Genomic DNA, 27402 nt, shown 5'->3' on the forward strand with positions numbered 1-27402 from the left:
AACATGCATGCTGAATGAGGCAGTGACAGACAGGTGAGGAGGCCTTTAGGTAGGGCATTGGCGTAACGTGTTGAGCAGTGATGTAGGAGCCTTGCAGCCATGCAAGGTATTATCGGTATCATGATGGTAACTCCATTTGACACTGTCTAGTGCTCTGTGAGCCAGACAAGGCTCTTGAACATTCTGGGACTCACCCTTGGCTCTCGGACATTCTGGAAGCCCCACCCGGCTTGCGCATATCACGCGAGGATGTCTCCTGCTGTACGAGCCTTACGCGGCTTGCGCACTTTATGTGACAGATGTGTCGCATTTGCGAGCTTGCTCGGCTTGCGCAAATTGTGTGAAATATGTCTCGCGTTCTGCGACCTCGCTCAATCGTCACAATGTGCGTGGCAATAAACACGCAAAGATAGGCACGCAGAATCCACGTTCAGTATTTTCAATAGGGAAGTTATGAATTACAACCGGAAAATTGCTGTATTTAATTTCATTGTTTCTTTCTGCCTCTGTGCGTGTGAGTCTATGTGCGCGCTCATGCGTATTTTGCAAAGTCAGAATTTGTTAAATATGCGCAGTAATCTGTTAGATATATAGGGTATGTTTGGGCAGTAAACCGAAGCATTAACATCGCGAACCAGTATAATGCCCGCTCTTTCTTCACCTTCATGTTCTCTGATATTTAGATGCACTCTTTGCGTAACACCTGCATAGGGCACAGGTGTATTGCCTTTACTGTTCATTTAACCCAGGCCTAGCCATCCACGATAACCGCCTCAAGTACGCCAGTCATTGCGCAAAACAGATGTTTCGACGCTGGCGGGCTTCCTCAACTAATCAGAAGCGACAACGTATCATGGCTTATACAAGCTGAGCATTTGAATAAGCCTTTGGTTTCACAATATAAGACACTGAGAATGTCCAGATATGCTTTACTGGCCCCTACAAATTATAATGGTTGGTTTTATGAAGTTTAAAGACCCAAAGTGGCTCAGGCTATGGGGACGCCATAGTGAAGGGCACAGATAATTTCTACCCCGGGAGGTTCTTTAACGTGCACTGACATCGCACTGTACATGTATCTCTAACATTTTTAGTGGAAAATGTTAGAGGTAAATGTTAGAAAATGTCACTGGAACTGATGCGTGACATAGCGCATGAAAGATGCATGCGAATCCGTTTCATTTATTCGCCCAGCTGTCCGGCTCGAAAAACATCAATAACAACCACCTCGAAATGCCGGATTGTGGCATTTTATTTTCTGTGTGCAGTCATTAAAGTACTTGCAACATGCACTGCGTTCCATGGTTAGAATCTCGCTTGTAATATGAGTGAATAAATAAATTATGCAAATTGTAAAATTATAATTGTATATGTGTAATGCACCGTAAATAATGTTACTTAAACTTGTCCGGATGCCGCTAAAAATTGGGACGCTTGATAACTAGACTGCTTTGTAAGCAGGAAGGTTAACGTTTTGCACTGCATCATAATGCCCTGCTGAATTTAGGGGGCCGCTGAAACTTTCAGTTTCAAAGCAAATGTTCCGAGTAAAAAGAAATGGCCGCTTGCGCCGCGGGCCACACACAGGTATCGCTTGCAAGGGCCTAAATTTCGTGCCCGCGTTAAATGCGGGAATTCACTGTATAGTCGGCATTGAGCATCCTTCTTTTAATAGCAACGGTATCAAAGTAAGGCACCTGGTTGGGGAAAAAAGCATTATACCCGGCTCCTCGGCACGCCACGTAGCTGCGTCCATGGCCGAGCTTACTACCTAATCAAAGTTCCGATTCATCGTATAGCATTTCCGCCATAATCACCTTTCACCCCTGCAATGCCAAGCGAACACGTCGTCAGTAGGTAAATAAAATTAAACAACGCGACGGCCAGGAAGCAAAAAGGCGGTGACATGGAGGTTACGTTTTTAATATCAAGACCAGTGTAGGTCACATTGTGTACAGGTGTGGACAAAAGTAAGCGGAGAACCCTATTGCCTTCGATCATTTTTCACACGTTGTCTAAATTAAACTGGCAACTATTTTACGCTCCGGCACTTAGAGGACACCAGTGCGCTCTGTGATGGAAAAACAACCTTTCATCATTTCCAGTAGGGAAGGCTTGATTGCACTTTCAAGGGAGTGAGTGAGTGAGTGAAGAAACTTTATTTCCGCCAGAAGAAGACCCGTGCCCCTCCTGGTCCGCACGCAGGCGTCCGGGGAGGTGCAGCGTCGCAGCTGGAAGACTAGCAACGGTATAGTCGCGCAGCTTCTGCTGCCAGGCGGGTAGCGTATCGTTGTATGCTAAGGTCGGCACTTCTGAGTATGGTCTCCCATTCCTCTGCATTATTGATTCTGCCATATCCTGGGGCACTGGGGCATCTCCATAGTATGTGTTCGAGTGTAGCGGTATGCCCGCAGAACTCGCACACCTCCGCATCCTCCCTCGTGTCACCTCCTGTCCAGCTCCTCCAGAGCGGGGATGCGAAGTTTCTAGCTTGGAGTCTTCTCCAGTCATAGGCCTCAGCCGAGCTAAGCGATCTATCCGGAGGAGGATAGATCCTTTTGTTCTTTTTCTGAATGTCTGTGATGCTATTAAAGGTATTGGTTTCCTCTTTAGTGCTGAATTCGTATGAGGTGTCCACGGCTCCCCGAGGTAAAGAGGAGCGGGCGAGCCTGTGGGCGGCCTCGTTTCCAACCAGACCCGAGTGGGCTGGGGTCCAGATAATTAGAATATTGTGGGCTGGGATAAAGTCTTTTAGATATTTAGCCGCCATTTCGTGGATGCGTCCCTTGCTGTAATTTCTAATTGCGGCTTTGCAGTCGCTTACTACGTATTTGGTACCTGGCTGAGTTAGAGCGATCGCTATTGCAACCTCCTCCGCCACAAGGGGTTTTAAGTCAAGGTGTCTTACAACGCGTAACGTTCTGCCTGAGTCCCCGACGGCTACGGAGACGGTGTCTCCTAGCGTGCCTACCGCGGCATCAGTGTAGGCCACGGTTCCCTGTGGCATCTTGCCTAGCTTAGCAGTCAGCTGTGCGACCCTGCTTTTCCTTCTGCCTTTGTCGTGGATGGGATGCATGTTTCTAGGTATGGGAGCGATAATAAGATGCTCTCTTATTTCTCTTCCCAGATCTGTTCTGGTGTTCACTGTGCTATCTACGGTTGCCCATTTCGCTAGCTGTAGGTATTTCCTTCCTGCGGGTGTGGATGTTAGCCTTTCGATTTGCGATGTTCTAACCGCTTCAGTCAGTTCTCTCCAATTGTTATGCAGGCCCATTTTCTCCAGTATATCATTGGACGTGGAAATGGGCAGCCCTAGCGCTCGTTTGACACATTTTCTGATGATTGTGTCTAATGCCTTTTCTTCGGTTTTGTTTATTTTCAGGAATGGGGTTGCGTAGCATATCCTGCTAACGATGAAGGCCTGCGTGAGTCTTAGTTTGCTGGACTCTGAGAGTCCTTCCCCCCTTCTAGATACCTTTCTGAAGGCTCTGACGACAAGTTCAGCTTGCGCTTTGAGCTTGTCTAGCGTACTTTTGTTTTTCCCTTTTCTGTTAATATACATGCCTAGGATTCTTATTTCCTCGACAATTGGTATCGTTCTATTTTCAAGTGTAACCTCGATTGCCGGTATCCTTTGACTGCGCTTGCTCATTGCTACAAATAGCTCAGACTTTTGCGGAGAGCAGCTGAGACCCACGCATTTCGCATGCTCGTTAATGATATCCGCTGCCTTCTGTAGCTTTTCTTTCATTTCTGATTCGCCTCCTTTGTTCAGCCAGACATTTACATCATCCGCGTAGAGGCTGATGTTTAAGCCTTCTATCTCTCTAAGCTTGCGGGAAGGTCCCTCATTTCCAGATTAAAGAGAAATGGGGAGAGGACAGCCCCTTGTGGGGTTCCTCTGCATCCCATGGGGAACTCATCGGATGTGATGCCCTGAAAGGTAATGATAGCAGTCCTGTCCCTTAGGAACGATCGGATGTAGTTATAGGTGTTTTTTCCTACAGCTATCTCATTTAGCCCATCAAGGATGGCGTCATGGCTGACATTGTCAAAGGCTTTCTTAAGATCTATACCTAAGATCGCCTTCAGGTTGCCGAGGTCCAGCTGATCTACTATATCTCCATAGAGTCTTAGCATTGTATCTTGGGTGGTGAGCCCAGGCCTAAATCCGACCATTTCATCTGGCCAGAGGCCGTTATCCTCCATGTATTTGGTCAGTCTGGTCAGAATGACCTTCTCAAGCAGTTGCCCTACACATGATGTTAGTGAGATCGGCCTAAGGTTCTCCAAGCTCGGAGGTTTGCCCTGCTTGTGTATAAGCGTGATCTTGGCCTTCTTCCACTCTTCGGGGACAGCGCCTGCTTTCCACACTTGGTTGAGATACCTAGTGAGGCTATTTATTGATTCTTCATCCAGATTTCTCAACATTCTGTTTTCTACTCTGTCGAGCCCCGGGGCTGACCTTCGTTTTAGCTTCAGCAGTTCCATTCTGACCTCGGCTCTTAATATGGGGGCATCCAACTCCTCATTTGGTTGTCCCTTATAGTCGTCATATTTAGCGGCCCCATGGGGAGCAATATACAGTGACTTGAGCGTGTCAATAAGTTGCTCATCTGTGCCATTAAACTTTCAAGGGAATAGCGTGCTCTGTTTACTTACATCTGCAACTTTACGTCAACCTTCCTCGAGGACAATTACCTCTGTTTTTTTTTAAATGGAAATTGAATTTTATTTTCTTTCTTTTTCAACAGAAAGAGGGAGCCCGGGCAAAATGGCCAATTAGCCTGACGAGGTCTCGGCACCTGAAGCAGGGGCAGCGGTGCGCAGCACATACCATAGGTATACAAGCATGATTTTCAAAGCATGGCTCTCAAGCGATGCCAAGTCAGCATTTCTTCTCAGCACAATTTCGCCAACTCTGTTGCGCCAATGTTAAGGACACTTTTGCTTGATATCTTAGCATGTTCAAGTTTTCCTTGAGCATGTGATATTAAAGCGAGAGCAAAGAAAACATGTTGTTAATTGACAGAATAAATAAATTTTTAAAGGTGCTGTTTCTGTATTTTTTTAAATCTTAACATAACTAGCCCTAAGATCATTTCGATCACCTAATAACATAACAAACAAATGCGAAGACGGTTTTCGTCCGCAAGTGTGGCTTATTTATTCAAGAGCAGTGTATTTAGATGCGAGGGAAGTAACGGTACTCGAATGTAGCGAAGTGCATATTACTTAGCGAAATTCTATGCTACACGCGCGTGGATATTGTACTCTTGAGACTCAATATCCTTGTTCGTGCAATGGCAGAACTTCAACTGAATAATAAACAGTTGTTGGCACTCAGGTAACATTATTATTCTTTAATGAGTACTCCTATGGGTGAGCATTGTTGCATTTTGAGAAATCGATAGAGGCTAGCAGAGATAAATGAACGGTAGAAGCCATGACTTCGATTCGTTCAAGTTGTTTAGCTTTTGTGTAAATTACAGACGAGGATATCTCACCTTTCTCAGGACTCGCTTGCATTCGCTAACCACCTTCGGGCAGTCCTTCGCGGAGCACAGCACGTAGGTGAGGAGCACCACGTCGAAGTGGCCGTCGGGCAGCATATGCATGTCTTCCCCGAATCTGCAATAAGAGCGCTCCAGCTTCACCTGGAAACAGAAGGAGCTTAGCAAGACGTTCAACTGGGCTAGTTGGTAAAGATTCATGGTGACAACACAACGCAAAAAGGTGAGGAACCAGAGTTAGAAAGACACAGGACAGGCGCTGTCCATGTATATGCTACCTGCTTCGTGAACTCTTGCGACAAGCTAGCGCCAGAATTTCGTCGGCATATTTTATCTCTTCTGGAGAAAATAGTGGCATGAATTCTATACTGAATAGTTCACTAGAACCTTCCCATTATTCGCATTCGACAAACAGAACGAAGTTTACTTTACCCATGTATACTTAAACAATTCGCGTTCCTTGTAAGGGCTCTCTTCGGCCAGTTACTACCTATTCGACCTCGTCACAGGCAGAATTTTCAAGAACTGCGACTTCTTCACTGTAGATCTCATAAAAGATCACAATGCAGACAGCGCAACTGATAGAGAAGTTCGCCTTGTTGGTAAGAACGGGTTTGGTTGCAAGATGGTCGGTATGATGCGAGTTGCCAGCGCGCGTTTTAAACTTCAGCATGGCGCGGGCGCATATCCTGTCAGTTCTTCGGAAGCGTGTAGTGTGCAAATGTTTTTTTAGCTCGCAAGTCACGTATTCATTGCTGGCGCCCTATTCCTCTGCTTCACCAATACTCTTAAAAGAGATGCGAATGAGTGACACCCTTTTCTAAGCTTCAATTTCCAATCGCTTCGCAGTTGAGCGCGCGTTCTGCTTAGTTTCTTAATTAAAAATCCTGCAGATAAGCTAGCCATCAAGCTGCCAACAAATGAATATCTCTCCGTATAGATCTTCAAAATCGCAATAAGCGCCTCTTGTTCGCGTGGCAGTGTCTTCAGCGCACCAGCCGGTGCGTATGTGGTATGTGAGTGCACGAGCGCGTGCGTATACATGCGTTTCTCGCTTTCTCCCCTTTAAGAGGTTCACAGGTTTTCGTGGCCAAATCAGCTCCTGGAAGGTTTCGCCTTTATCTCTGAGAAAAAAAGGCATTTTTTTCTTTTTCATTTCGCTGTAGCTAGCCTGCTTGAAAATTTGTGAATACAGGGTCAGCTTGGCGTTAGCGATACTTTCAATGTTCTTTCTATCAGTCTCTTCATGTCGGGTGGATTTTTTAACGAATATCAACAGAATACTTATGACTTTCTGCCTTCCGTCATATAGCTTTCATTTAGTCACCTCCTCAATAAACCTATACGTTAGACCACTAACACATCGTACATATCTGACTAGTCATAATAAATGGCAAACGTTTGTTCACAAAAAAATGAAGCTTCCAGTTTAACCGTTTATATTGGAATAGTTAGCGTAAGCTTTTAACGACGGTTACAAACGCAGAATCAGCGACACTAATTCGGACTTTAACAATAAACATCACATAGAATTCCAGCCAGCTGCAGGGCCAATAGTATGAGAATGATACACAGCGCACAAAGGGAAAAGGGTGGTACCAAACGTAACCAGCTTCGAGCGGCAACATGTGTATCAGAACGAATGTCAATGCAAGAGGACAAGGACTAACGGCAAAATCGGGTCCAAAAGTTGGATAACGCTCTATAGGAACACTACAGAAGGATTTTATTCAAAGTAGAATAGAAGATTACAAGGTACTCCAAGTGACAAAGCAGTTCAAAAAAGACATGTAATTGCCATCGCTGGAAACGTTTGAGGGAGAAGGCGAGACTCATAGCGAACGCTCTGGGCAAACTGAGCACCGATACGCTGCAAGGTTTTTGTGTAATTTTGACGTTGTGTGCGGGAGAATTCGGTGACTAGCAAGTAAATGCAGGTGGCAAGGAAAAGGGCAAAATACTCGGCACAGGCTGAAATACGCAAGTAAGCGATTAAGAAAATTTTCGGAAGAAAATAAAATTCTAGCTGAACGCAATACAGAGCGGCTAAAGGGGAAGTTGAAACGAATGCCTTCTTCAAAATTTTGAAAGGCTAGCGAATTTATTTTTCGGAATATAAATAGACTTAGGCTATGAGGGACGCGGTAGTGGAGGGCTCTGGATAATTTCCACCACCTAGGGTTTTTTAACGTGCGCTGACATATCACAGTACACGGGCCTCTAGAATTTTGCCTCTGTCCAGATGTGACCGCCGTGGTCGAAATCGAACCCGCGTCTCTCGGGTCAGCAGCCGAGCACCATAAACACGGAGCCACCGCAGAGGCTTTTTTCTTGCATTTACACCGGGTGTTTCCCGACAGGATTGTGTACTTGCTAAAAATATTAAACAGAATGTTATGTTTATGCTTTCTGTACACTGACAAGGAGATCAGGATATGTTCTTATAGAGAGCGCTTCAATTAACTTGTGTCAAGATTTAAAGAAACAACCATGTGCTTTACAAAGGCTTGACTAGTTCGCGAGATTAAAGATTGCGGTCCTGCTCTTGTCAGCAATTTTTCTAAAAGCACACAACTCCGTAACTAACAAAGGCAAATCAACTAATATTGATGTCCTTGTGTTCACCGCGTTATATACAATGTAAAAGTTGTAGTGAAAGTGTTGTGTACCTCTTCTTCGTCCACCGTCTCTGTTCGAGCTTTATATTCCTTTTAAAATAAAGCTGAGAAGCGCTCATTTCTGTTCCTTTCTGCAAAGTAGCAGTGACGTGGCTTCTTTGTTCGAACTTAAAATTAAGCCCGCGAGATTTAAAACTTTTCGCGCAAATATGCTTATCCGCGTCGCAATGTTGGCATACTGAAACGTGCCCAGACTTAATGAACACAGTGGCCAAAACAGCATTGTATGGACACGCCTTTGGTAGCAGATGTGGTTTTGCGATGACTGCGGGTGCTTCGTTCTGTTGGATTCATTATGCTGCATCCATAGGGCTTCATTATTGCCTAGAGGGAAAACTGCCACCGCCGTCTATGCCAGTTTCTTAATAAGCACCTCATCTACCGCAGGAATCCCGGGAAGGTTACGTTTATTATTTGGTCCGACTAGTGTTTGGTCGAAAATTTGGATTTTGCTTCTGAATAGGGAGCTGCGCCGCCTTGCGGCGCAATACTCTTCTCTGCGCACTGATGAAATTATTTTAATAGTGCGCTTTTCACATCTTCAACAAAATTAAAGTTAGTGTTAAGCTGCTATGAAAACATTCACAGCATGTCTTGCATGTCTGCCGCCACAAGAGTCATACTGTTATGGCTGAATCCACGTTTCATGTTTAACAATAGCCGAGACAAATACGCAACCTCATCAAGGGTGACGACTGGGCGAGTTGCTACTGATTCATCTCAGAGCCAGCCAAAAGACGCAACTCAGGAATATCTGCTCGGCTATCAGGAATCTATCCCATGTTCGGCTATCAGGAACTCAGGAATAGGCTGGGCTATCAACGAATTTTATCGAATGAAAGAGGCCAGAATCCGGCAAAGATGCACGTGTGCATGAACAGAAACCAGTGAAAGGGCGGACACCACACGACAGCCCCCGTTGCACTATAGTGCGTAGCCTAAAAAGCGAATTCCTTCCGTAAAGATGCTCCGACGGCTTAGCTGTACACGTGGCTTTTTCTTAGAGATGCAGTGCGCCTCAACTATGTCTCTACATATTGCTTACCACTTCCATACACAACTGCAGTCTCACGGAACTCAGGCGTGCAAACAGACGGGTCATCTTCCGGTTCACATTCGCTGGATTGGCTATGCAACGCCAGTTCTATCTGGCTTTTCTAACTAACTCGTGGATGTCAATTGGAAGATGGCCCGTCAGTTTGCACACCTGAATTCCATGAGACTGCAGTGGCGTATGGAAGTGATCAACAAATCTGTAGAGACATAGTCAAGGCATACTGCATCTCCAATCAAAAGTCACGTGTACTGCTAGGCCGTGGATCAATCTGCACGGGAAATAATTTGCTGTTCTAATACAAGGGCGAGTGTCGTTTGTTGTCGATCTTTTCACTAGCTCTCGATCACGTGCGCGCGCATCTTTGTGCGAGTCTTCTTTCGCCTCTTTTATTCAATAAAATTTCAGTTGAGAGTCGAGCTACTGTCCCGTTTCGTTGTGTTTTTGGCTGGTTTTGAACGAGATGAACGAAAGCTGCTTTTCCCAGCACTCCTGCGTCTGTCCACGGTGCACGAAGTGCGAATATTTGCACATTTAGCTGCAACAACCTGTATAGAGTAGGTCGGGGTCCTACATTATACCGTGTTTTTTTTTTTTAACCCTGTACAAATTGGTCTTTAAAAATTCGTAAAAGGTAAAACCATACGATCGGTACAGATGGGTTATAGGGTATGACGATCATTACGTCGGCTGAAGCAGGTTAAACTACCATTAAATATTAATAACTAATTACATTTTCAGTGTTTGACTGGCGAGCAGTATTATGTATAACGAAATAGGAGGCCACCAACATCCAAGGCGAAAATAGTTTTTTTACAATTCCTAAGTCGGATCTGTGGTTCCAATATCGAAAGTAGAATTACGCGCGCAAGGCTACCGGATACCGTAACAGTGGCGCGACATGCCCCGAATATGGTACAGCCCCACAACAAACCCGGGAAATTCTCGGTCACAAAACCGCAAGCCCACATCCCTTTGTGAGAGACCCGCACCTCACTAGCAGCATTCTTAGTTAGCTGTTCTCGGCTCTGCTAATCCGTACGACGTAGTCGCGCAGACGCATCCTACATGGGCCTTCCACTGCACTCCGTGCGAAATGAAAGACAGGAAGTGAGTAAGAGTTTCCAGTCTCGTTTGTCGCTTTACCTAGTCTGCTGCGCCGACGAATTTTTGGCCGCCATGCTGCGACACTGAACAGTGCGCCAGTGCCGCAACCACTGATGGCGCTCGGCTGCTGACCTGAAAGACGCGGGTTCGATCCCGGCCGTGGCGGTCGAATTTCACTGTAGGCGAAATTCTAGAGGCCAATGTACTGTGCGCTGTCAGTGCACGTTAAAGAGCCCCAAGTGGTCGAAATTTCCGGAGCCCTACATTACGACGTCCCTCATATATTGAGCTGCTTTGGGACGACACATTCCCATAAACCATATCAAACCACTTTATTCCCGAAACACAGCAGCGTTTTATAGCGTTGCGGTTCCGCGCTAAGAGCGTCGCCTCCTTCTGTCTCCGGCGAAACAGAAGGGAAAGGTGCCAGTCGGTCCGACAGCCAAGGAAAGCTGCTTCGGTTTTGGGGGCTTTTACGCGTCTCCCCGGAGTGAAGTGCTGGCCATGCTATTTCTGGCGCATCTCGAGCTGCGGTGTGGGCTGGTTTTACGCGCACAATTTCACATTCGGTATATGCAACCGCAATGCCTGTCCATAGCATTTTGAATCTAGGTTCGCCTACGGTCTTGAATGCGTCTGATTCCGCCGTATCATATACTGTGCCCTAAAACCATGAATTTAAGTCTTGCTCAGTTAATAAAATTGAAGTAACCCACTAACAACTGCTAACTACTATTCTCATAGTGTCCGCCATGGCGTGGAAGCCACCTACAACACCACATCGTGGGATCTGTGGAGACCAAGATTTTAAAAAAGACAGAGTGTCCTGGCTGATTTAAATTAAGTGGTTGAGAGTCGCCTGGCATTGTCAGTGCCAGTTTTTTTTCCTTCTCCAAAATAGAATATTTAGTAAAGGCTAATTATATAACTTTTTTAATATTAGTTCAGATCCTTTATATTGCCTTGAGAAACAGCTGGCGGAGCTGTTTGCTGCAAGGTTCCAGATAGGCAGGTTTATTCAAGGGCCTTAAAGGCGTACAGACACCAAACTTTTGGGTGCCTGTTTTCTTTTCTGTATTGAGGCGTAAGGCATTATTATCCACGGATGACCACGTGGAATTCTACTTCGGCCGCTGAAACATTCATAACCGAATTTCTTTCTAGAGCTGTGTCGGTTTCAGTTTCAACAGCCTAATGATAACTGTGACGTCAAAGAGGCATTATAAGTCGCCTGAGCCATCAAAAACCGCAATATTATCGATGCTTCTACATTCGTGGTCATTCCGGCAATTGATGAAGGCAGGCTTCAGCACTGTAGTCAATTAGAACGACAAAACAGCGATTATATTGCAGCTTTCCATGCCTCACGTGACGTATAACATTACTTCGACGTCACAGCCATCGTTCGGAGGCTGAAACTGAAACTGAAAGAGCAGCAGAGAAAAATTTTATGATAAGTTATTTATCGGCCCTAGGAGAATACCACATGGTGATTCATGCATAGTAGTGTCTTGCGCATAGCTGTAAAAAAAACATGCCACCAAAATTAGGTGTCCATACCCCTTTAAAAGAAACCCCACAAAATACAACAGCCGCCACTTGAATGCCCCTTGCGCGTATATCTCTTTCCCTGTGCACTCGCAGTGCCCAGTCGTGGACAGCGCCCCGAAGAAAAAGAGGTTTTTGCTCTCTGAGACTCGTCCTGGGATACTGAAGTAGCAACGGTGTCACATGGTAGCTTTTGTATGCTGCGGACTTTCTCTTAAATCCGGTAATAAAAATAAAAGATATTTTAATGGTACCTTCGAGTAAACATTAAAAGCAATATTAAAAATTACCTAATTAGTATTTACTAATTATTTAAGTTTCCAGAACGAGTAAAATACTGCTGAGTAGGCCGTGCGACTGTCAGTAAGACACGATATGTTTCGCTGACCTTGGGCATTTCGTCTTTTTTAAACTTCGTTTTCTTTTAGCTGCGAGCCCTATATAAAGCGACCACAGAAATCAGAGCCGCCTTGACATTTCACCACAGCCAATGTGTAGCAAATTCTCACAGCCTACAAATGTGCAAGCAAAAACTGCGGATGGCTCGAGGAGGGCGGAGCAATAGTCTAGCCTGGCGGTGAAGGATATTATCATTAGGGCTTGCGCAAGAAATCTCTGTAGCCAAGTCTTTTCAGCGAAGGTCAGCAGATATCGGCATCCAACTAAAGCGCAAGGTACGTGTTGGTCGTGTATCATGCATATAGCGTTTTGTCAACCTACGCAGGTATGCATGCATGCATGCATGTCAATGCATTCATCCCAGCGGGAGAGTTGCGAAACGAGGGAACGCATCGAAGCACCCTGACTATCAACTCGCGGCGCCGTGTGGCCGTCGGATGAATCAGTTTCCGCTGCTAAATGTTCTTTTTCCGTGCATCAAATTTAGGCGGAACCGACGGAGCGTGCAAACCACCCGCGATGAGACCGTGCCGCCGTAAGGCAACTGATCTAGCGGGTGTGTCGAACCCGCGACCAACGGCCGGTCAGCTCTCAAGGGCGGCCGCTTACTCCCCGCGCTGAGGCACGTGTGAAGCCAGACGGAGGCGGGGAGCCCGCGATTATCGCTGCGGCCGTCTAGAGAGTACTGCGCTAAGCCCGTACGGTGGAGAAGTAGGCACGGGCTAGCAATACGAGACGTGCGACAGGAAAATCATTCTCTCGGCTCCCTCAATTAGTCTACCTCATCCCGCGTGTCAGCCTTGGGCTCCCATTCTTAGACGTCAGAGAGGCTTGTACGTTTAAGTGGCATTGTGATGACGATTTTACTACTTTTTGGCGCAGGGGCACCTGAGCGAAAGAACGCCCGGAAAGCGAGATTATTTCTTTCAAGGTGAGATAAGCGTTTCACTCCGTATGTTAGCGCTTCGGTGCGTGATAGTAAGCAGGCGCAGTTGGTACAAATAAAACCGAACGGCCTGTAAGGTTTTAAATTTTTAATAAAGGTGAGAAACTGAACGCGATGGTTCTGACTGCCTATACTTGTTCTCAATTTTTCTCCAAGTTCTTTTTAGCTTCTTAGCTTTCGTATTTTCAGCCTTTTCTATTTTGTATTCTAAATTTGTTATGTTTTCTTTAAGGAATACCCCCCCCCCCCCCCCCATGTAATCCTGGAAGGACCACTAGGGTATCAAAATTAATTAAATAATCTAGTGCCTAGTATGAACATATTGCCACGTAGCATTGTAGTGCCCGTTCGTTCGCGCAAGGCAGCAGGAAAGGGGTGTTATCATTTGTGTTCGTGACGCGAGAAGCGACCGGACTAACCTCGATTGATCACAGCCATGCCGAGCTGCATCTACGTGTTTCCAGATTACTCTAGACGATCTCGACCTGTTATCTCGAAATTTCCTTGCCGGCTTTAAATTGAACGATGCCTCGAGCAGCCGGCATTCGTAGTTCGACGATTGACGAGCACGCTTGTTGCTTACGCCGCCACCGCGTGATTAAGTTCTTTTGCGGGCGCAAGTCAGCCCAAATAAAGAGCTTCGTTTGCAAGTATTTCTGGTGTCTTCCTGACCGCTGGACTGCTGTCACTACAACGTGACAATATTGCAATAATCTAATATGAACATGACAGCTGAGATTTGCATCATTTTTGTTATTTTTTTATCCAATCTTAATTAGTTTTTTTACCTACCCACAGCGCCGTATGTGGCATTAAAAGGGGGGGGGGGGTTAAGGCGTATAGTATTACAAGAAAATACAACATAAGTCCATGGCCAACATACAAAATAAACAAGGAAGCTATTACAAGTTTGCTGCAATTATTTTTTTTTTGCCGAAAATACTGACGACTAAAGATTAGAGGTTATCCCAGCCGCGCACAATCATCGGAAAGAATGATGATTTAATCTCACTCAGTTTTACACTTTAAATCCCGCCCTCTGCGCTCGTGGTCGACGTCTCATACCTATAGGATGGCGACAAAATACAGTTCTCGCGTTTAATTCCAACCAGATTGTGATAAATACTGTGAAAGAGTTTCTGCTTTAATTTCAGTAAAACACACTCCGGGGCATGTTGGTTCATAGCTGGCAAGAATTAAAGCGCAACTTTGTGTCGTCTAGTCGCCCTTTAATTCTTGCCTACTTTAATTTTTTTCGTCATGTCTCTAACCACTCCCACTGCAGTACCTCTTTCATAATCGCTACGCTTACTTCTCGGTCTTACCTCCGAGAAATAAATTGGGCCGATATGTTTTGGACCATTTCCAACTTGTTTCAACCGATATTTTTCGATGGGTTCTATAGAGTACGCCGCTGTCAAGGACTTTTCTAACGCTGTTTTATGCAGGATGTTTTTGGAATCTAGTAGAAATGATCTTGCATTCAATTGTTGCAAAAAAACAGCTATTTACATGATTCTGCTATTATATAACCAACATGTTGATGCGAACGCATTCTGCGTGTTTGTATTCGCTCTATACATTTAAATCTTCAAATATTCTTGCTCACACGTCTCGTAGGTCTCTGTGTCCCGTTTTGAATGCCTCTACACGGGCGGTGATTTATATTTCATTCCATTCATGATTATGAGAACTGCAAGCATTCGTGGTGGCTCTGCGAGGTTCTGCTACTGACCGCGTCTGGTCTCGGGTTCGATCCCAGCTGTGGTAGGTTAATTTCAACAGGGGCGAAAAGCAAAGCACAAGCGCTCGCGGGCTCAAATTTCAGTTCAAATCAAGAGCCCCTCGTAGTCGCAATTAACAAACGAACCTCAAGTATGGAATTCCTCACAACCGTTCATTCCGATTTGGCACATAAACGCCCAGTATTTATTACAACAAACGCATCTAAATTCTGAATCGATTGATGTATTGGTCTAAGTAAACATATTTTTTCGCGTAAAATATCTTTGGAGGGGCGAAACGAACCTTTGTTCTGGCAACATCACTTCCTGTAAAGCAGTATACAGGGTGTGCAGGCTAACTTTAGCCAAAGGTTAAAAGACAGTATATTTGAGGTAGGCCAGGGAAAGCACTTACATACACCTACCAGCCGGCTTGCGCATCATAGGCAATCTTCTGTTTTTGTATTTAATTGATTTGCAATTATGATAATTTTTCTGAACGAGCAAATACTTCTGGAAACAACCCTTTTCTGGAAACATGCACCAACTAGCCCCCCAACAAGTATTACTCAGCAAATATTGACTTTAGACAGCAAATGTGAATAGCAAAGATTGAGAGCACCTGCAGAAACTCCCATTCTATTTATTTGCGATCAAGAAAGCCTCACGTGTTTCGTTTTAACGAGCTACAAAGAAAGACCGCGAAATACAAAAAAAAAATCACGTGACTAGCGCATTCGTAGGCCACGATTGTGCTGCTCTCATGCTTGGCTTGAGTGAACGAAATCAGCTGCTGGCAAGGCGCGACGACCCCACTGCTCCGGCAGGCCGATATGTCGACGGTGGTTGCGGCGCATCTTGCGCCGTCACGCTTGCAGACTGGCTCGCGCGGGCGATGCAACCACCGTCGACATATCGGCCTGCCGGAGCAGTGGGGTCGTCGCGCCTTGCCAGCAGCTGATTTCGTTCACTCAAGCCAGGCATGAGAGCAGCACAATCGGGGCGCGAATGCGCTAGTCACGTAATTTTTTTTTGTATTTCGTGGACTTTCTTTGGAGCTCGGAGAAATGATACATGTGAGGCTTTTTTTACCGCAAATAAATGGAATGGGGGCTTCTGAAGGTGCTCAACTTTGCTATTCACGTTTGCTGTCTAAAGTCAATATTTACGCGTTTAGAAAAATTATCCTAATTGCTAATTAATTAATTGCAAAATGAAAATTGGCTATGATGCGCAAGCCGGTTGGTAGGTGTATGTAAGTTGTTTCCCTGGCCTACCTCAAATATTGTATATTTTAACCCTTGGCGAAAGTTAGCCTGGACACCCTGTATAGGATGCAGAAACAAAATACAATCTCGGTACTGAGTGCTCTTTCAGGATTGCGTAATGTGTGTCACTCTGCGCTATTTCTCATCGATAACTAACAAGCAGGTATCAAACGCAAGTCATTTGAATCGACCGGCAAATGCGCACTTTTCTTAGCAAGGCTGGTGACTGGCGAGTTGGTACTCATTCTTCTTAAATCCAGCCAAAGACGTAACTCAAGAAAAAGAAAAAAAAAACAGGACAGAGTCTGGTCTATGAACCGAGCTTTTGTTGGAGTAAAGAGGCAAAAGAAGACTGGAACAAAGATGCCCAGCACATGACCCAAATCACTGAAAAGGCGGAAAACAAACCGTAGTCACCGTTGTACTTGCACATCTAAAACAGCAGTCTTTCCTGTGAAGATTGAGCGACTGCTTAACTATACCCGTGGTCTTTGCTTTAGAGATACGGTACACCACAACTATATCGGTACAGATTTGTTTACCACTTCTATACGCCGCAGTAGTCTCACGGTGTCAGGCGTACAAACTAATGGATGACCCGTCAGTAGAGACGGGTCATCTCTGCAGCGATGAAAATCTGTAGAAAGATAGTTGAGGCAAACTGTATCTTTAGGCAAAGGTCACCTGTGTAGCTAAGCTAACGGTCAATCTTCCCTGGAAAAAAAATTTCTTTTATACAGGATGTGCGAGTTCAACGGTTACTGCCGTTTGGTTTCCGCTCTTTCACTTGTTTTTGGTTATGTGCGCGCGCATCTGTGTGAGTCTTCTTTTGCCTCTTTCCTTCAGTAAAATTTCATTTGATAGTCTAGCCTCTGCCTTGTTTTCTTCTATTTTTCTAAGAAAACATCGGACAGAGGTCTGTCTGGTTGGGAAAGGATATTAATTTAAGCAAGAAAAAACGCCAACCAAAAAAAATGAAAAAGGCAACGCTTCAGAACCTACTCGGTTCCTTCATTAGGTATGAGTGCGGGTGAGTTGCAGCTGCCTTTTTAAGCCCTCGTTTTGTCAGCCGCCTGGTCACTGGTTGTAGACCATAGATGTAAAGGGGGGGGGGGGGGGAGAGGATTTGCACTTGTCTGCTGAATAGTCTATGAATCAAGTAAGAGCCTCCTACGCGGGCGCGGCTTGGTATCCAGCTCGATATGTATGCCATATAGATAAAGTTTACCATCGAGCGCGAGCAACAGGGGGGCCTTCCATTTCTCGACGTTCCACGCACGAAGCACGAAAAAGGCTTGCGGCTCTCTATGTACAGAAAGGCAACCCATTCGGGACGGTACCCGGCGCCACCTGCCCCCCTCCCTACAAGACATGTGCCGTAAACACTTCACTGAAGAGAGCGGATACCACCTGTTCCTCTCCAGAAGAAAAAAAAAACCCGAAAAGAACCGAGTTGTCCATCACCTTCACAGAAAGGGATACCCCATCTCCTTTCATTCGACATATAATCCAAAACTAGAAAAACTCAGCAAAAATAACTCCACCTCGCGCCCACGCACATGCCGTTGGCAAAAAGGAGTTTGCATTTCTTATGTAAAAGGCGTCAGTGAAACATTGGCCGTATTGTCAGAAAGGAAGTGGTACAAACCGCACACGTACTGACTTTACCATCGGAGGCCCCCTCCCACGCCCAAAAGACCGTCATCCGAAAGAAAAGGGTGTTTGGCGAAGCCAAGAACTTCTCCGAAAGAATGAAGCAGCACAAAGCGGATGTCAAACAAATGAACAGGAATCGAAGCGCGGTGGCAGAACGTTGCAAGGCATGTGACCACAAGATTGACTTCAAGGGAACCATTGTGCTGAATTCCGAGGAGCACAAGCGCAGAAAGTTCGTACTTGGGTCCTGGCACAATCAGCAGACGCGAGGAAATGTTAACAGCTGCCTAGGAACCCTCCCTCTCTTACATCGGTCTATGGCCAGTGACCCGCCGGATGACAAAATGAGAAGCTGCAAACTTGCCCGCCGTCACACCTGATCAAGGAACTGAGTAGGTTCTGAAACCTTTCCTTTATTTTTCATTTTTTTGGTTGGCTTCGTTTTCTAACTTAAATTCCAATTTCCTGCAATCCGTCTTTTGGCGGTTTTTAAGTTGACGCACCTTTCATTTTCGTCTTTCATTAACGTATGCAACTGCAGATAGTGACGCCTGACATAAAGTGCAATGAACGATGCGCGTTAAGCATCAGTGCTCTCATATCCTGCGTCCCTGAATGTTTTGGCATTTGTTTCAGAAGTTCTTTGCTGATATCTGATCCGTTCGCCGAATCTTCCCTGCCATCGTACGAAGAAATGGCGGGAAAGTGTTCGAAGCGCAAGTTACCGTCTCTGGCGTTCTCGCTTGTCGTAATCTGAACTCCGAGAGATGATGACTGCGTCCGATTTGCACAATAAGCTAATGCACCGTAAGCTTATGCTGCAGAAGCAGAAAAGGTCGGCTGAGTTTTGCTATTCAGTTTCATGTTGAGGATAAAGGCAACTTCACGTTAGAAACGATCGCGTCAGTGCATGCAACTGCTCCATTTTCTTTGCTGAGACCACACGCAGATGCGGTTGGGGCAATGAAAGTATTTATCTTGACAGCCGGCAATGCCAGTTACCCCTCTGAGAGTGCCACACGTGCAACTGTACCTGCAAAACGTGCAGCCAGGGCGAGCGTGCTGCCACAATTGTGGATCCACGGCTACTAAGGAACCCTGCCATCTCCCTCTGACTTTTATATGAAGCGGTAAACCGAGTGCCTCGCAGTTTTAACTCATGTTGCTGGTGGTGTTTATTTGACTCACTGTTTATGTTCTCCTTTCCTGCAACTGATTAAAAAAATTGTCCAACGATAAATTGAATTGATGCGAAGGAAATACGAAAACATTGTTCTCTACCTTCGCTTCCTTTGTGCTGTCGTTCCGCAGGCTGGAGCACAAATTGTAGCACTATGACCACTACCGCTACTTGCAACATAATCATCATCATCACCAGCCTGATTACATTTCCTGAAGAGCAAAGGTCTCCTCCAAATCTCTCCAATTAACCCTGTCCTTTGACAGTTGTGCCCAGTGTATCCCAGCAAACTTCTTATAATCTTATCCACCTACCGAAATTTCTGCCGCCCACTGCTACGCTGATCTCTTGGAATGTGGTCCGTTGCCCTTAAGGACCATAGACTATCTTGTGTTCGCATTACATGCACTGCCCAAGCACATTTCTTCTCCTTGATTTCGACTAGGACGTCATTAAGCCGCGTTTGTTAGAGCCAGTGTTTCTTTTTAGCCGGTGTTATCGCAAACTCCCCCTAAACGTCACGTGCCACGGTGGGCACGTGGTGGTTTCGCACACACGCCGGCGCGGGACATCTTTAGCCGTCATGGCTCTCCTAATCTTCTCGCATTAAAATTCGGAAAGAAATCTGTCATACAGCGTTGCGTACACCGTGCTTTCTTAAGGCAATGATACTTTTGCTTCTCGCTCTTCCCGCTAAGCACAGGACCGACGCTGCAAGTTCTTGCACAAGTTACGGTCTGTGCTTAAGCATTGACACCGACAGCAGCAGCACGACACACAGACGAGCGAGCGCAGAGACCAGAGGTCAGGCGAGCCCGCTGCTGCTTCCAGAGGTCAGCTTCCGTCGGATATCTTGAAGCACGAGCGCGAATGCTCCGCCGACGCCTTCAGTTGTGCGTGCTCGTGTAAGCTTGCCCTGCAAGCGACGCTGGGCTTGCGGCGATAGGAACGCTATTGATCATGTGCGTGTACCTCACACAGTGTGTTATCGATGTGTTATAGATGTGTTATCGGTATATGCCAGCGTCCTGCGTTTCTCGTTTACATCGCGACTCAAGCGGCTAGCACCGGCAACTCTGCGAGGAATCATGATGGATGAGAGGTTGGTTGGTTTATTGGGGTTTAACGTCCCAAAGCAACCCAGGCTATGAGAGACGCCATAGTGAAGGGCTCCGGAAATTTCCACCACCTGGGGTTCCTTAACGTTCACTGACATCGCACAGCACACGGGCCTCTAGAATTTCGCCTCCCTCGAAATTCGGCCGCCGCGGACGGGATGAGAGGATGGTTAGAGACTTTCCATTAGTAGTGCGCGGAATGCAAGCGTCATCTTTCCCGAATTTCGCTTCCCAATTTTTCTCTCCCCCTGACCAACCTTCGGGTCCTGTTAAATTGCCTACCCCCTGTCTGCACCACGCGGTTGTCATGAACGTACACTGCAGGTGCCGAGCCTTGCATGGTTCATTTTTATCGCTATTTCCCATAATTGTGCTCATGTATTTTGGAGAAACTTAATTTACCTGGAAGCATGGAAACGAGTAATATTTCAGGCACACTGCAAATGTTATGTTGTGTGCGTTCAGTTTGTTGCGTTGTGTGCATTCAGATAGATCCGCCAGTTTTTCTCGGACGCCGTTCTTCAGATTCGACCACATCGACTACATTGTGATGCTGCTAGAAAATTTTTGCGTATTGTCATAAGTAAACCATCGCCCGTGATGAGAAAGGCGAACTTAAAATCAATTTCAAATCTTTGAAGCTTTACCACACGTAAAAGGAAGTGAATTTCCCTAGGACCCTACATAGTAGGATGACACGAAAGTCGGTGTTCAGAAAATATTTGCACCAATGAAAGTACCATTATGAATTCTGCAGTTAAATAGATATTTTATATGAAAACATTTTTTTTTTAGATTTCTGAAGTATCGCCATATATATGTTCATGTATCAAAGGAATTTGATTACCACTTGAACAAAGGTCAGCATACCTTTGGGTTCGCAGCCAGGTTCTTCTGGAAGGTCGGCTCGAAAGCGGTGTTGGGTTCCACCTTCCAGTACTCGACGGGGCGACCCACAAACTCCAGGTTCGGTCCGTACGCGGCGCCCACCTCCAGCATGCGCACGACGCCGCGTGACTTGAGCGACGAGTCATGCGACTCCAGGCCGTCCAGGCGGGCGAGGACGCTGCGTCGGGGCAGCGCGTAGCCCTTGTCCCACACCTTTTGGCACAGCTCGTAGAAGAAGACGAAGTAGTGCTGCTGGAACCTGTGGCTGATGAGCAAGACAGGCAGTAGCGGCAGTCCGCATAGAAAGCTGAACGCAAAGATGGCGTGAGAGAGAAAAATATACACCAGCCTATTCATCGCTACACTCTGCCTCAAGCCTTAACTCGGGAGACAATCCTCGTGGCGGCCAAGACCAACTTGTGTGGCTGGTGTTATTGACGTGGTTTTGCAGACCCTTGCTGCGATACCGCTTCACTGCTAATGTGTTTGTCCTTTTCGGTCTTATACGGGTGTCGAGCGGCCTTTCTGCGCCGTTTACTCTTTGATGTATGTCTCGTTGGCGAGGAACTTTCGTTGACAGCCTTGACTTGGGTATGTGGATGTGTCCAGTTTCTGTAGTCTTGAAAGTAGCCGCCGCTAACCACGTGCTTCACAGCGCCTAGGACGGTTATGCTAGCTTCGCAGGTTACGGACCCTGGAACGGAAAATGGAACGAGAAAGATGTCATGCTAAATCATGTCAGCCCACAATCTGTAGTCGAATACGACTCAAGTCTGCAGTGAACGTCTGTCCACATTCAGGACCACCGAAAAGAATTCCTCCGTAGCAAATTGCAGGTCATTGTTAAAGCTTTTCTAGTTACCTAAACAAGAAGTTAATCCCGAGACGGTTCTATAAACCTAAGAATTTTGATGCCTCTGCCTTGTTTAATACAGTCAAACATTAAAAACTTGATTTTGTTCAACGTTCCGATTATTCAGCGTAGTAGTACAGCACCTCGCGGCTGGTCCACTGTCAGATCGTGGGGGTCGCAACAGTTTGCGTTCCACAGCGTTGACGAAAGGCAACGGGTAGCCACATTCGGAGAGGTCCTTGCGAACTCTTTGACGGTCGGCTTTGGCGTCCTCTGGCTCTGTGCAGATGCGGTCTGTTCGACGAAAAAGCGAGGCAACCACTGATCTCTTGTGAGAGGCGGGGGGAAGGGAATTAAAGTGAAGATAGCGGCCAGTATGAGTGCTCTTTCTGTACACTTTGAATGACAGTGCGGTTTTTTTTTTATTTGGTACCTGCATCGCCTTTCAGCATTACAGTAGGGGGGCACTTTCACATTCAAAAAACAAAAAAATCATGCACTTAATAGCCGGGACACATGCGACGTTATTTTTCGACGACATTCGCGCGGCAGAAAACGTCGCGGCGGCGCGACGCCCGGCTGGAGATACATGGAGTGTTGAAGCGGCGGCGCGCCGCCGCGTTTCCCTCGACGCGAAAGCAAATGTGATCAACAAGTGGCAAACACCACTGTGCAAGGAGGTCTGTGAGAACAGCGACGCTGACCATTCTGTTAAAATCAGGAAAGTCACTTCGACACCATTGTACAAATTTTAGCACGCGCGCTTAAGTATCTATAAAGATTTGCGTGCTCGAATGCATGCCGTCGCGTACCTTTGGACGCCCGCTCGGCCGCGGACACCATCGGCTGCGGTTTTCTTCAACACATTCGCTTCAGGGAGGGAGCGCATTCCGATCCAAGATTCGGCCGTGTTCTCCAAAAAAAAGCGACATTTCAAGTATCATGAAGCGTTTATTTTCACGACAATAACATTTCCGTGCCAAAAACACGGCGCAGTTCGACGGCCATGGCGGCCATGTTGGCGGCGGCAGGCAGAGGACCGGAAGAGCGGGCTGTCTGCGCTGCCATTGGCTCGCTTCAGCCGCCGCTTCCGGTCTCACTGGACGCCGCGCGTCAAAATCTAGCCGGTCCTGATCGGCGGCGGCGGGCGTTTTTCTCGACGCCGGGCGTCAAATCTGCGCCGTCGGGCGAAAATCGACGACGCGCCGCGGTAAAAACGTTCCATGTATTGCGGCCTTTACGCGTGAAAAAAGGCATCATTAGGTAGAACATTAACAATATTTGGCAGCAAAGCATTCCATTCGCGAACTGTTCGCAGAAAAAACGAATAACGGAGTACGTCACCTTTAAAAGGAAATTTCACTGAGACGTCCAAAAATGGAAGCTGTCCATTCTCTTCTTTTTTCACTGTGAACTGGATGGCTCTTTCGATGCTGTTAAGATGCGCTATGAAATGAAGTAAAGCATCCTTCTTGATAATAGAAAAACAGTCATCGATATACCGCACAAAAATCTTTGATTGTGGGCTGAATGAATCTAGTGCGCGGCTTTCCAGCCAATCCATTGTTATTTGCAGCGGTAACAGAAACTGAGGCACCCATGGCTGTGCCATGAACTTGTTGGTAAAACACATGGTCGAAAGTAACATAAGTGTTACTCAGGCAGAAATGCAGGAGTCGCCTGAGATCCGGCATATCGATTGGCGACCTGCCAGGCAAAGTGGCATCAGATTCCAGGGCTGCCGCGCAAACCTCGACTGCTAAGTAAATTGGAATGCTTATGAAGAGCGACTTGACATCAAAAGAGAGCATCATGTCACAGTCGTCAAGACGCACGTTTCGAACTTTTTCTATAAAGTCAGCAGAATGTCACACATTGGTGGGGGTTCTTCCGACGAGCGGAGCCAGTATGCGATGCAGGAAGCCGGAGAGCTTGTACAGGGGTGAACGGGTGAAATCTACGATAGGCCTCATTGGAACATCGGTTTTGTGTAACTTAGGAAGGCCATACAACGCCGGAGCTGAGCCATTGTGACATAGTAGCGCGAAGTAGAGGGACTTGTGCTGGGGTGGCACCACGCGAAAGACGTCCGATAGAAGCTTGTGCAACTGTGTCTGTACCTTTGCCGTTGGGTCCTTCTTGAGACGTAGGTAAGTGCTCTGGTCATTCATCAAGACCAGCATTTTACTCTTGTAGTCGACCTTGTCGAGAAGAACAGTGGAATTTCCTTTGTCAGCTGGTAGAATTACCAAATCGGCATTAGCCCGGAGTTGCTTGATTGCATTGCGCTGAGCTGAAGAGAGTGTCGAGGAGGCCTGGAGCGGTCGCAGCCTCGAAAGAGCGCCGATTGCGCGAGTACGTGCTTCTTCGCGGCGGAAGAGTTCCACCTTGCCGATTGCATTCTTCACCGCGAATACAATTTCCTTTTGTCTGGCGCCGGCGCCACAATGAAATTTAGGCCCAAGTTGAGTACGGAGGTTTGCGCGGCAGCCCTGGAATCTGATGCCACTTTGCCTGGCAGGTCGCCAGTCGATGTGCCGGATCTCAGGCGACTCCTGCATTTCTGCCTGAGTAGCACTTATTTTACTTTTGACCATGTGTTTTACAAACAAGTTCACGGCACAGCCATGGGTGCCTCAGTTTCTGTTGCCGCTGCAAATCTAACAATGGAATGGTTGGCAAGCCGCGCACTAGATTCATTCAGCCCACAACCAAAGATTTTTGTGCGGTACGTCGATGACTGTTTTTCTATTATCAAGAAGGATGGTTTACTTGATTTCACAGCGCATCTTAACAGCATCGAAAGAGCCATCCAGTTCACAGTGGAAAAAGAAGAGAATGGACAGCTTCCATTTTTGGACGTCTCAGTGAAACGAAGCCAATCCGCACTGTCATTCAAAGTGTACAGAAAGAGCACTCATACTGGCCGCTATCTTCACTTTAACTCCCTTCCCCCCGCCTCTCACAAGAGATCAGTGGTTGCCTCGCTTTTTCGTCGAACAGACCGCATCTGCACAGAGCCAGAGGACGCCAAAGCCGACCGTCAAAGAGTTCGCAAGGACCTCTCCGAATGTGGCTACCCGTTGCCTTTCGTCAACGCTGTGGAACGCAAACTGTTGCGACCCCCACGATCTGACAGTGGCCCAGCCGCCAAAAAACGTGCACCTGTGCCATATGTGCCCAGGATCAGCGAAAGCTTGGCGCGCATCCTGCGATCTTACGACGTCGAGGTGTCACATGTGCCGGCGAAAAAGTTGCGGCAAGCTCTCGTCAACGTAAAAGACTGGCTGCCAAAGGAAAAGTTTCCGGGCGTAGTGTACAGTATACCGTGCAGAGGCTGTCACCATGTGTATGTGGGTGAAAGTAGAAACTTTGTTCAAAGGTTGAAACAACACCAGTATGATGTTGAAAACAAGAAAGCTTCGTCAAATGCACTCGCCGAACATTCTGAAAGCAGGCAGAATGACCTAGATTGGAGCAATGCGCGCATTTTAAAAACAGAAAAGAATCTCAAAAGCCGTCTATATCTGGAATCCTTAATCATTCAGACAACCGAACACACTCTTAATCGCACTGACGGGACACTTCCTAGTGCATACTCCCGCTGCCTAGGACACATTTTCAAGCATAAATAGCCAGCCTTTTCACGTCTGTACCTTTTTGTGAACAAGGCTCCCGTATGGGAGCCGAAACGTCGCTTTAAGTATCATTTTTATTTTGGTCGGTGTTCTGCCTTCTTCTTCATGTACACCCCCCACCAGACGAGTTTCCGTCCAACCCTCGACTTTAACCCTACACGTGTTCAAGCTGCGGCCACCTTACACCCGCCCGCTCAACTAACTTTTTGACGCTTCCTGTCCGCTCGCCCTCTATTCGAGTCCAGACCCTTACCCATAATGACCAGCCGTTATCTTGCCTTCGCATTACATTCCCTGCCCAAGCCCATTTCTTCTTATTTCCGTGTTGTTCAGTTCTTAGGCGTTAGCCCGCTTTTAACGGCCGACGTAAACAAACATGGTTGGCTGCGAAGCAGCGAAGGTGATGCTCGCAGAAGGGCGCGCTTGAGCTCATCGCGTCAATCGAGGAAACCACCCTGTGCACGTGTGAGTGCACAAAAAATAAAAGTGCAATTATGACCTTCCTGCTACTGGGTGATAATTGTTATAGTCAAAACTAAGCACTTCAGCAGAATTGACTGTCTGGATGGGTTTAATAACTTACAGTAAACTGCGACGCGTATCCAACCAGAAGTTTTTTAATTTAAAAAAAAACGGCGTTTCGGAGAAATCTCGGCTTCTTAATGGGAGACAGGGGCTGTGGTTTTGCGCCTTTAAATACAGCGCTGCGGAAGAGAGTTATGACATTGACACAGGGGTAAACGGCGGTGACTCAGGGTGCGGGGACCACCACTGGAGTCTTTTTCTGCGTCTGTGCGTTGCCGAGCCCCTGCACGTACACAGGGAGGAGATTTTCCCTTTTGCAGTTGACTTTGGTTGGTTAGAGTATACCAAGATTCGAATAAGAGCCTTTTTCGGCAATTTTTCGGTAATGCAGCACGCCAAGAAGTACATCAAGACAATGCAATGTACATTGGTGTTCAAGACACACATGGAGTTCACCCAGAAATTCAAGGAAACCAACGTCATGCCCAAGAACCTATGATGACTACGCCCGGTGAACAGACAAAGCGGATGAAATATTATCAACGCAGAGCAACACCTAGTGACTGCGCGAAACGTGAGTGCCGTTTCGTAATTAAGGAGAAAGAAATCGATGCCTCCTTCACTCGCCGACAGCTCAAGCACGAGATGCCAAATCCCCTAACATCAATAAAGGTTTTTACCGAAAAAAATTGCATCACCAGAAGGTGACAAGCACCGCACCAAACAGGTAAAAAGTCGAAACTGCAACACCAGCCCGAAAAAGCTCCACCGGACCATTCTGACCTGGTTGCTAACTTATCCTTCAGAAACCTCACCACCGCCGAAACTTCAGTTCCAGCCAAGGTGCGCAAATTCAGCATCCAGGTGAATATACGCCTCTTGCCGAAAATTTTATCTCCACATGAAGCTGGCATTCAGCAAATAGAAACAGGTGTACGAGAAGTCAGGCTCAAAACAATCGGTTACTGAACTCATCCAGGCACACCGAAAAGAAGAGAACCAGATGGAAGGAAAATGCTCAGAGATATCAACAGAAACGCGAACATAGTGATCTACCCAGCGGGCAAGGGCAACACAGCTCTGGATAGACTGCACTACGAAGAGAAGATATTTACTTTACTCAACATTCAAGAATACGAGAAATTGATGAAGGGCCTCACAGCCCACAACAAGTACCCAACCGAAGCTAAATACAACATTGAAAGAAGTCGTCCAAAAAATAACCAGACTGCCGCAACTTCTACTTACATTGTACAGCCTGTCCGAAGTCTAGAAACCTGGGATCCCTCTCCGCCTCACTGCGGACT

The 27402-nt window shown here is 46.6% G+C and overlaps 2 protein-coding genes across 2 annotated transcripts in view; one reads left to right on the forward strand and one right to left on the reverse strand.

Annotated features, from left to right (window-relative positions):
- LOC149325529 (thiol S-methyltransferase TMT1B-like) overlaps nucleotides 1-27402 on the reverse strand; it is an 80350-nt gene that overhangs the window by 14749 nt on the left and 38199 nt on the right. Inside the window, exons 2-3 of the mRNA XM_089563762.1 lie at nucleotides 21062-21773; nucleotides 5508-5657 (exon numbers count right to left, since the gene is read on the reverse strand). Coding sequence (XP_089419888.1) covers nucleotides 5508-5657; nucleotides 21062-21436 — 525 coding nt within the window. The 5' untranslated portion in view covers nucleotides 21437-21773. The remainder of the gene's footprint in view (nucleotides 1-5507; nucleotides 5658-21061; nucleotides 21774-27402) is intronic.
- On the forward strand, nucleotides 24599-26594 carry LOC149325531 (uncharacterized). The gene is made up of 2 exons (XM_089564325.1): nucleotides 24599-25414; nucleotides 26487-26594. The coding sequence occupies exons 1-2, from the start codon at nucleotides 24599-24601 to the stop codon at nucleotides 26592-26594; spliced, it is 924 nt and encodes a 307-aa protein (XP_089420451.1).

Source organism: Amblyomma mixtum, chromosome 10 (genome assembly GCF_055824585.1).
Source record: "Amblyomma mixtum isolate Tamu chromosome 10, ASM5582458v1, whole genome shotgun sequence".
Lineage (NCBI taxonomy): Eukaryota > Metazoa > Arthropoda > Arachnida > Ixodida > Ixodidae > Amblyomma > Amblyomma mixtum.